General features: G+C 51.4%; 1 protein-coding gene across 1 annotated transcript; it reads right to left on the bottom strand.

Annotated features, from left to right (window-relative positions):
• Positions 1 to 218: 218 nt before the first annotated feature.
• LOC123096818 (probable xyloglucan endotransglucosylase/hydrolase) lies at positions 219 to 2,212 on the bottom strand. Its single transcript, XM_044518589.1, has 3 exons — positions 1,829 to 2,212; positions 1,523 to 1,716; positions 219 to 791 (listed from the first exon to the last, which is right to left on the bottom strand). Exons 1-3 carry the CDS (start codon positions 2,117 to 2,119, stop codon positions 392 to 394), a joined length of 885 nt encoding a protein of 294 aa, XP_044374524.1. The 5' UTR covers positions 2,120 to 2,212; the 3' UTR covers positions 219 to 391.
• Between the last annotated feature and the right edge of the window lie 7,418 nt (positions 2,213 to 9,630).

Raw genomic sequence — 9,630 nt, 5'->3', positions numbered from 1 at the left:
AGGTCTTCAACGATTTGTGAGAGAGTAGCCTTAGTTTGATTGGTTGGAGTCGGCTAAGAGTAGCCTTAGTTTGATTGGTTGGAGTCGGCTAGCTTGAATGTTCGCATTCTACGCTAGCTTCTTGTAATTAAACTTTCTGTCTTCTATAAAAATATGGTACGTCTTTGGCCTATTTTTTAATTTTTTTTATGATTATAGCATACTTAGTTGGTATCATGGGTGGGCAATCAGAATAATATTAATAAAGTAGGCATGAGCATACACACACATGCAGTGTAGGGATACCAATTCCTCGTACTACTACGTCTCAGCGACCGCACCGCGACCAGCGGCACAACAATTACTACTAGTAGTAGCAGTATATCATCGTCGATAGCACAGTCGCGCTGGCTCAGACGTCGCGGTCGCGCTTGCACTCTGGCGCCATGGCGGCGTAGCGGTCGTGGTCGGTGCAGTAGTTGTAGATGGTGTGCTCCTTCCTGACCCAGGCGAGGCGGCGGTACTGCGCGGCGTCCAGGTCCTGGAACTCGGGCTGGTCCCACCAGCGGGCGCCCTGGGTGGCGCAGAACTTGGCCTCCGCGGACGCCTCGCAGCCGTCGACGTGGAAGCCCCGGTAGGAGGCGACGAAGGGCGCCTTGGACCAGTCCGTCTTCTCCCGCCCGCCCCGGGTCGCCCAGTCGTCCGCGTTCCACAGGCTGGAGTAGAGCTTCATGGGCTGGTCGAACGGGTACCGCACCCCGAGGTCCTTGCTGTTCTTGAACACCCGGATCGGCGTGTCGTCCACAAAGAACCTGCATGCCCAATGCCCAATGCTAATGTCACAACCTTTCCTTTTTCTGTTAATAATTTCGATTCATTTCTTTTTCTTCTTTTACGAGGACATTTTTACAGTGGCGTGGCAATGAGAGAGACAGCGCGTCAGACATCGTGTCCGGTGTTCAACTTTGCAGAAATTCTGCATGGACGGTGCAGTGCACTGTAGGACTGCACGCGCCACCCCATGAGCCTGCCTAGTACGCTGGGGCATAATTGCCTTGCCTGGAGCAGCGGGCCCAGGGCAGACCGACCTCTCTACCTTTGGTAGGAGTATTCATGTTGCTGTTCAGGACATGCACGCGCCCCGCATCCATTGCACATGCGCGGCGATCTTAGGTGTGCTGTGCTGGTTGTTTACGGATATTATGCATGTTGCATGGGCGGTACAGATTTTAAAATATCATGTATTATGGGACTAGCTCTCCAAGGAGGGAGTATAAGTTATATGCTCATAATAAAATACTAAAGTGTATCATTGTAAATGTTTTTGGATGGGAATAAAATGGCATTTTTGAGCACATAAGTTGCATTTTATATTAATTAAATATGTGGTTAAAGTTAGAGTCAAAAATTAATTAGCCTTTCACGTAATAACAAATCAGTTCCAAACATCATTAACTAACTAAAGCTCGTTTTCTCATTTTTCACCAATAAGGGGGAAAGTAACTTAGTAAGCAGGAATACGAAAGGGGGATGGCATAGGTACGCGATCATGTAGAGGTTCCAGAGGACGGAGTAGGAGTGGTAGCCCTTGGTTGGGTCGAACCAGAGGTAGATCCTCTGCTCCCGGTCGCCCTTGCCGCCCGAGAACACGTTGGTCTGCAGGATGTACGGCTGCCCCGTCCTGTTCCCCAAGAACTCGAAGTCGATCTCGTCGTGCTCCGAGTTCTGCGACGACAGCTGCAATAGCAAATGCAATCCAGAAGCAAACCATCACTTACATTACATCTTAGGTATACGGCTGCACTGCGCAAGGGCGAGAATGCGAGATGGAGATGAACGTGAGGCGTACGTAGAAGGCGGTGACGGTGCCGGCGGAGTCGCCGCCGACGAGCTTGATGTGCATGCTGAAGTGGCCGAAGAGGTAGGAGCCCCGGGTCTGGAAGCCCGTGCCGGTGGTCTTGTCCAGGGACAGCTGCACCTCCCGCCCGCCGTTCACGTAGTGGATGTGGTCCTGCGCCCACGTCGGCACGTAGTTCTTCTCGAACGGCACGTCCACCGGCTTCCGGGGCGGCGCCGCCGCCACGCCGCGCAGCAGCACCGCCGCCACCACGGCGAGGAGGGCCCCCGCGGTCGCCTTCATTCTCTTTCGCCGGCCGGCCTCTCTTCCTCCTCCCTCTGTTACTTCTTGGCTTGGCTAGTGCTGGAAACAATGGCGAGTGGTGGATGCTAAGATGGAGAAGTCTGTGTGTATTTATAGCTAGTGTGAGCTCACTGTACGTAGGTTCTTGGAGTACATTATTGGTTTGCTTGGCGAAATAAAAATAATCCGTTTTGACGTGGCACTAGATGAACATGATGGATGGAGCGATGGCAATCGAGTGATGAGTGAGCCAGCTGCATCCAGTGCATGGGGACGCTGTGGAGTGAGGTGCTTGCGAGGTGCAATGCTTGTCTTGTGCGTGTCAGGTTGGCCCAGTGCGAGCAAATCAAGCATGGCTGATTGATCCACGGATCATGCACCTCGCAACTTGCTGCCATTGCCACTGATTTATTTGCCATCGGATCGGAGTACAGTACAGTACTTTTTTTGTTTTGATTATAAGTATATATATGTTGAATCGAGGTAATATCAGAATTTCATTCGACAGACCAGCAGTCTTTTCGTCTTTGCAGCATTTGCTGTTTCTTCTATTCTATAGAAGGCTAATTTCTGCATCAGATTTTGAGGAGTTGTTTCAGATCGGTTATTTTGTGAACCTGTTTTTACACGAGTTTTTGAGAGGTTGATGATGGCGTGAAGGGCCGGCCCCAGCTTTGATCCGTTCTTGTGCGGCTAAATTTCGTGTTTTGACCCTTTTGACAAATAAAATTAAATTTTGACCCTGGTTTGAATTTTTTTCGGGATTTGATCTTTTTTCCTACAGCCAGGGGCTCTGGCGGTAGGGTTAGACAGCCTACCGCCAGGGCCCTTGGTGGTAGGGTACTTATCCACGTCAGCGCGCGGAGACGGCCGCCGTCCCCCTTCATCGCACCCTACCGCTAGGGCACCTGGCGGTAGCCTGTCTAACCATACCGCCTGTGTCTGGCGGTAGGGTCCGGGCAGTTATTTCCCCCGAAACCCCTGCGTCCCTGCCCATCTCCCCTCACCCCCGTCGGCAGTTCTTCTTTTTCTCCCTCAAGTCGCCCCTCTCTCCCTCTCTCATCTCCTCCACTCCTTCCCTAGGATCTTCACCGTTTGTTGATCGTTTTTGCGGATCGAGATGGCCCCGAAGAGAGAAACGTAAGCTCCTCTAATCCCTTCAATTAGTTTTTGCAAACTTGCTTCCGATTCGACGCATTATTTGCTTGAAATCCCTCATGTTTTTGAACTTAGATTGGATTTTTTTCATCTAAGATTGATTGTAGTTGTAGTTCTTAGTTCTTTAGTAACTAGTGATATTGGATATGAACTCTGATCAATAGTTCATATGTTAGTGTGAAGATGAACCCTAGTTCATATTTTTTTTTGTTAAAAAAATTATGATGTAATGTTGATATGAGGATGAACCCTATTTTGATGATGCATGTTGATATGATGATATGATCTAGTGTGAAGATGAACCCTAGTTTGATGATGCATGTTGATATGATGATATGAAGATGTTGTTTGGAAAATTTCATTTAAAAAATTGATGATATGATGTATGTTGGAGGATTTTTTTGATATGATGCATGTTGATATGATTTGATCCATCATGTGTAGTTGTTGTTGGAGGAGGAATATCCTTAAAATTTTATTTTGATATGATGCATGTTGATATGATTTGATCCATCATGTGTAGTTGTTGTTGTTGGAGGAATATGCTTAAAATTTTATTTTGATATGATGCATGTTGATATGATTTGAGTTCATTTTTTGTTTATGTATGCTTTATGCTTATGGTGCTTTTGTTTATGAAATTTTATTAAGGCGGCCACCTCTTGCGGACAACATCGGCTCACGATACTCTATGCTGGACTGGGCATTCGACAAGGGTCATCGTGCCCGGTTCATAGAGAACGGAGAGGTAAGTGATACGAATGAAATATTGATCAAAGTTTTCGGATTGATGAAAATAATTTCCTAACTTTTGGCGTTCACTTTTTGACAGATGCTCCAGCCACTGCGCATGAGGGGTCACGGGGTTCATGGGCATATGGACTACGACGATCGCTACGCGCCGTTCTTCAAGAAAGTCTGTCTGTTGGGTTTCGTGTTGTAGTTCAAGCGTCAGCCGCCGACGCTTGTCCACGCAGCTCTCACAGCTCTGATTGACCGGTGGCGACCGGAGACCCATTCTTTCCATCTGCCATGCGGGGAGATGACGGTGACCCTCGAGGACTGGGAGATGATTACTGTCATGCCGATCGAGGGTCATGCACTCACCCGTCGAGTGGAGAGGACCGACGGAGGTACCGTAAAGACGTGGAGAGGAAAGTGACTGACTGGGATGCTTACCTGGGCCGACACATGAGGTGGTACGATGATGACCAGAAGCACCGTCTTCGTCTCAGGCCTCGGTGGATGGCGGAAGACATCGCGGAGCTGGAGAGGGATGACCCCGAGGAAGAGGCCTACCAGACCGGAATCAGAAACATGCACAGTGGATTTAGGGAGTTTGCACCCCTCATCAACAGAGTGGTAAGTTTGAACCGACGGTTGTATTTAAATTAGTTTATTCGTCATCGTGACTGACTTATGCCGTTGCAGTCTGGTGAGCTGAACAGATGCATCTTTGAAGCCTCAGATGCACTAGGTGATTTCCCCGAGGGCGTACAATCTAAGAACAAAGTGAGGGGGGCCATGAAGGTACAATTTCAGCCTCCTCGAAACAGATGCATCTTGTTCACTTGCAATCAATCGATCTGATACTTATTATGCCCTTGTTTCATTGTGAGTGCAGAAGTCCGTGAAGCGTTGTCGCAAGCTGGTAGGGCTGCTTGGGTGTGCTGGAGCTGGGTCAGTTGAAGCTTATCAGCCTGTAGCCACACAGGGTCTCATCGGCTCATCGAGCCATGCTCCCTCGTCGTTGAGGAGGAGGAGGAGGAGGAGGAGGAGGAGGAGGAGGAGGAAGAGGATGAGGAAGAGGAGGCCACATGAAGAAGGGGAGGAGGAGGAGGAGAGCAACGGGGAGGAGGAGTACGATGAAGATTATGGACCTCCACCAACTCAAACATCTCAAGCATCTTAGCTGCCGAAGAGGAATCCGAAGAAGAAGGATTTGCTGAGTCCGGACCCTTTCCAGAGACCGGTTCCTCGACGGCCCAAGAAGAAGACCGAAGAGACTCGTTCAAGGAGTAACGAGGACTGTACTTTCAAGAGGGGAAGGAGCAACTGATTATGCTTTTCGATACTTGGCTCTTTTAGTTTGGTTGAACTTCGTTTGGTTGAACTTGTCTAGTGGTTGTAAAACTACGTGGAACTATGTGTTTGCTATTTGTGGATCTATGTGTTTGAAATGTTCTATGCACTTCAAGTTATCTTAATATGGATCTATGTGATGCCCAAGTTTAATTGTTTAAAAATCTATGATATTGCTGTCATATTTGTGAAACTTGCTGTGATATTGCTGTTATATTAAATTTGAAAACAAGCAACCAAATGAACTAGAAAAAATAAAACAGAGGACCCTACCGCCAGGGGGTCAGACATCCTACCGCCAACCCCATGGCGGTAGGGTGCACCTACCGCCAAGGCAGTTGCATATTTCGTTACAGAAACTTTACACCGCAAAACACAGGACCCTACCACCAGGAGACCTGGCGGTAGGGTCAGACAGCCTACCGCCAGCCCCCATGGCGGTAGGGTGAACCTACCGCCAGGGCCCTTGCATATTTCGTTACAGAATGCCTGTACGGCAAAACCCTGCCACACCTTACCGCGAGCGCCTCTGGCGGTAAGGTACTTATCCACGTCAGCGCGCGGTGACGGCCGCCGTCCCCTCCGTCACACCCTACCGCCAGAGACTCTGGCGGGAGGCTGTCTAACCCTATCACCAGATACACTGGCGGTAGCAAAAGGGTCAAATCCTGAAAATATTTCAAACCGGGGTCAGATCTTAATTTTGTTTGTTAAAAGGGTCAAAACATGAAATTTTGCCTTCTTGTGCATGTCAGGTCTCGCACACAGCACAGTGGCTGGCAGGAATCAATGCAGGTCACATGGGTGTGCATGTTGCAGACTCGCATCACACTCAGGAGCTGTCCCGAGGCGAATCTCCAAATCCAACGCCACGCGTGCCGCGGTCGGGTCGTGCTGGACCCGGAGCAACGCTACCGACACGAACCCGTTCCTTTCCGGTCGAATCGAGGTACTGCAGCTTCAGCAGCTAGACTAGATCCATCGGTTCATTCTGTGATTAGCTTAGGGTAAGCAGCTGGACTGCATTTCAATGGATTGATTGAGTGCAATGCACCACCGGTGAAAACGCTTTCAGTAGCTCTATGTACGCGGCACGCCGACAGTGTCATACAGTCTATGGTGCTCCTTCTCCCCGCTAAAATCTTTCTGTGGCAGATTTTATCCAGTAGTATTATAAAGCTAGTATGTAGTACCACTGAGCAGTGAGCACTGTGGTGTGCATTCGAGTTTCCACATCCGTGGTTGCTCGTGAGTCGTGATGGCATGCGAGCCGTTGGTCCCATGTGATGTGCCCATGTTTTATCTACTCGTGATGTGCCCATGTGGTAGTAGTAGTAAACTGCCAAGGAGAGGGTCTCCCATCCCATGCGCTAAAAGCTCTCTGTGGCAGTCCCAGAACGGCGGGTAACGAGCAAGGATGTCGCCATGTCTGTGCAGCACATTTTTCTACTACTTTCTAGTAGGTTATACCACATCAAGCGGCTAACGAGCCAGTGCCATCTGTTACAAAATAACCTGATCAATCTATCATGTATGGTCCTGGCATTGGATAGGGAGGTCAATCGACGATGACCGGCGTCACATGCCGCGGCTTCCATCCCATGTTACCCGACCCTTTGGTTGCGCCGTGGCTCGGCGCCAGGCCCATGTCCACATTATTTGGAACGTGGCTTAACGGGATAGATCCCGTAACAGTGAGATACATTCGCGTAGGAGTATGTGCTTTATCGTGGGCAGTTTGAAACTGTAGGAATGATTTGGTTTTTAATAGAACAACAAATATCATTTTTTGCAGGTTATCTTCCGAGCCACTGCGTTGATTCGTATGTGGCCTACCCACTCCGACGGAGGCCAGGGAGCGTTTGGTTACTGGATCTATCCGGTGGGAGATGGTAGCTCGGGCTATTTTCAACCGGTTTGGATGACGGTCATATAATAGGATAGGCAATTAGTTTTCCTATCTTTTTTTTGCCAGCCGGTTGTGGCCTCATGTTTGCTTACTTTATTTTGCTCTCTGTGAGCTTTTTTCCTTTCGTTCAGACTGTCAGACCTTTGTTGAACCTTTTTTCTTATTTATATAAGTTGGCCGTATGCATCTTTTTGATGCAGAGGCCGGGGAGTCCCCCCTTTTCTGGAAAAAAAAATGTCCAGGCTGAGGAAGAGCAACTACGGACACGTGCGCGCGCCTCGCTGGAACCATGGAGAACCGGGCTCATTTGCAATTTTATGCATCTCCAATGGCAATCCGTAAAATATCTTCCTCATCCATCTGTAAACAGGGGATCAGCATGCGGACATGGATGCGAGAGGCAGCCATCCAACACTAGTCGCATACATTTTCACAACAACTTAAATCAACCGGACGAAATTCGTGCCAACCAAAAGAACAAAAAAAATAACCTAACCCCTATACAGGACGAACCACCTTGTACGCGTGACCACCCTACCCTGCCGCACCGCCATCTCCGTCGGTGTCATCGTCGTCGTGGTGGTCCCTCCAGCGGCGGAACAGCGCCGGAGGGCCACAAAAACCTTGCCCGGCTGGTGGCTGCCTGCCACTCGCGGAGGAGCCGCTCCGCTTCCTACTGCGTCGTGTGGAAGTCAGCCGCAGGCACTGCCGACGTGGCCTGTGGAGCCCTGGCAGCGGCCTTGCCGCGACCGGCTTTCGCGGAGCCGTCGCTGAGCGACCACTTCTCACTGATCTTGGCGAGCTCGCCATCAAGGCGGCGGTGGTGACGGAGCGATCGAGGTCGGGGTCGTTGCAAACCCAGTCCGGCGCCACGTCGCTCTTGGCGAACGTGGAGCGCGACTGGCATTGCGCTGGTCGTACCGCTCCTGCTGCCGAGCCGCGCGGTCCGCCTCAGAGATGACAGACCTCGAGCCCGAGGGACCGCCGAGGTAGTGGAGGAGGCGGTCGTGCGCCTTCTTGATCGCGGGCGGTAGCTCCTCCTTGACAGCGAGGCGGTTGCAACGCGGCAGGGAGAACGATGCGTCGATGCGGCCGTAGCGGCTGCGCGGCGGGGACACGGGCTCGTCCTTGACGCGGCGTCCGACTTGGACGCCGCGGTTCTGCCGGGGCGAGGCCGACTCCTCCTTCACCGGCAGGAGCGTGGACGCCTGGTCGGTCTTGACACGGTGGCACGACGGGGAGGCCGGCTCCTCCTTCACGCGCGACAGTGGCGACGGCGGACACGACCCCATGTCACGGAGCGACCGCTCCGTCATTAACTCGATCCGACGAACGAAATCTTGGTCCATCAGAGCGGACTCCTTAAGAGGTCGGGGCGGCTGCTGCGGCGGCGCCTGCTCCTCCTTGTCACCGAGGAGATGATGACCTCCTCCTTGGCGGAGGAGCCGGCCGCCGTGGACGCTGACGGGCCCAAAGAGCGTCTGCGGCGGCGCAAGACCCGTCGGAGGAGGAGCTTCCACCAACTTCGCCTGCCGGCGCAGAGCACCACGACTTCGGCATTGCCGCAGCTTGGGGTGAAGAGGGGGAGGGAGGGGCTCGAGGCACGGAGATGGGGAAGGGGAGGGAGGGGGTGCATCTCTGTGCAAGTCCGGCGCACGGCTTAAATAGCCGCGACGAGGACCAGGTGAAGGGCCGGTCAGCCGCTTCAATGCGGCGCAGCGGCCGGAGTTGGTCCCTCTGGAACCTGCGTCTGCAATGAAGCGTCGGCTGCCGAGAGGTTGTGTCGGTCAGCGGCGCCCTCCCTCCCTCCGGTCACATCACGACATCAATGCTGGCGTCCGCGTGCTCTGGGCCGGCATGAATACGGTGCGGTAAGCGGCACGTGCATCAGAAGTAAAGCGCGGGAGGGGTGGATGACGGATTTTTAGTGGGCCGGGGTGGTCAGAACCAGGCTTGCGAGTGGTCCGGACTCCCGCAAACCTCCCCCATGTTTGTCTCCAGTTTGCATGAGAAATCGCGTCCGGACTGCTGCACGGACCGATACAGGTCGACATTGGATGGCTTCCATGGTCCAGATGGTTACGGAGGTTTACGGATACGCCTTGAAGATGCCCTAACACGGTGATCTAGGTGCGCTATAAAAGATGTCACGTTAGATTTTTGCTTAGTTGAAACAGAAAAAGAAAAGAAGCCAGTTATAGGATTAAAGCATGGTTAATAACAAAGCCTGTTGTTGACTATATATCAATGCCATGTCACTTAAAGTCTTCATAATATCTTTTCTAGTATAATAGATGGGTTGTAAAATAGCTACTAGTATTTAAGGCTTGCATGTGAAAGGCGAGAAGAAGACACACGCTAA

The sequence above is a fragment of the Triticum aestivum genome, chromosome 4D (genome assembly GCF_018294505.1).
Source record: "Triticum aestivum cultivar Chinese Spring chromosome 4D, IWGSC CS RefSeq v2.1, whole genome shotgun sequence".
Taxonomy (NCBI): Eukaryota; Viridiplantae; Streptophyta; class Magnoliopsida; order Poales; family Poaceae; genus Triticum; species Triticum aestivum.
This window is presented reverse-complemented; position numbering and strand designations above follow the sequence as displayed.

What these genes read in the sequence shown, in the direction of transcription:
- LOC123096818 (XM_044518589.1), bottom strand. Translation starts at nt 2,119, where the DNA reads ATGAAGGCGACCGCGGGGGCCCTCCTCGCCGTGGTGGCGGCGGTGCTG. An exon ending in GCACCGTCACCGCCTTCTAC is followed by an intron (nt 1,717 to 1,828) that starts GTACGCCTCACG and finishes TTGCTATTGCAG; the next exon opens with CTGTCGTCGCAGAACTCGGA. An exon ending in TGGAACCTCTACATGATCGC is followed by an intron (nt 792 to 1,522) that starts GTACCTATGCCA and finishes TTGGGCATGCAG; the next exon opens with GTTCTTTGTGGACGACACGC.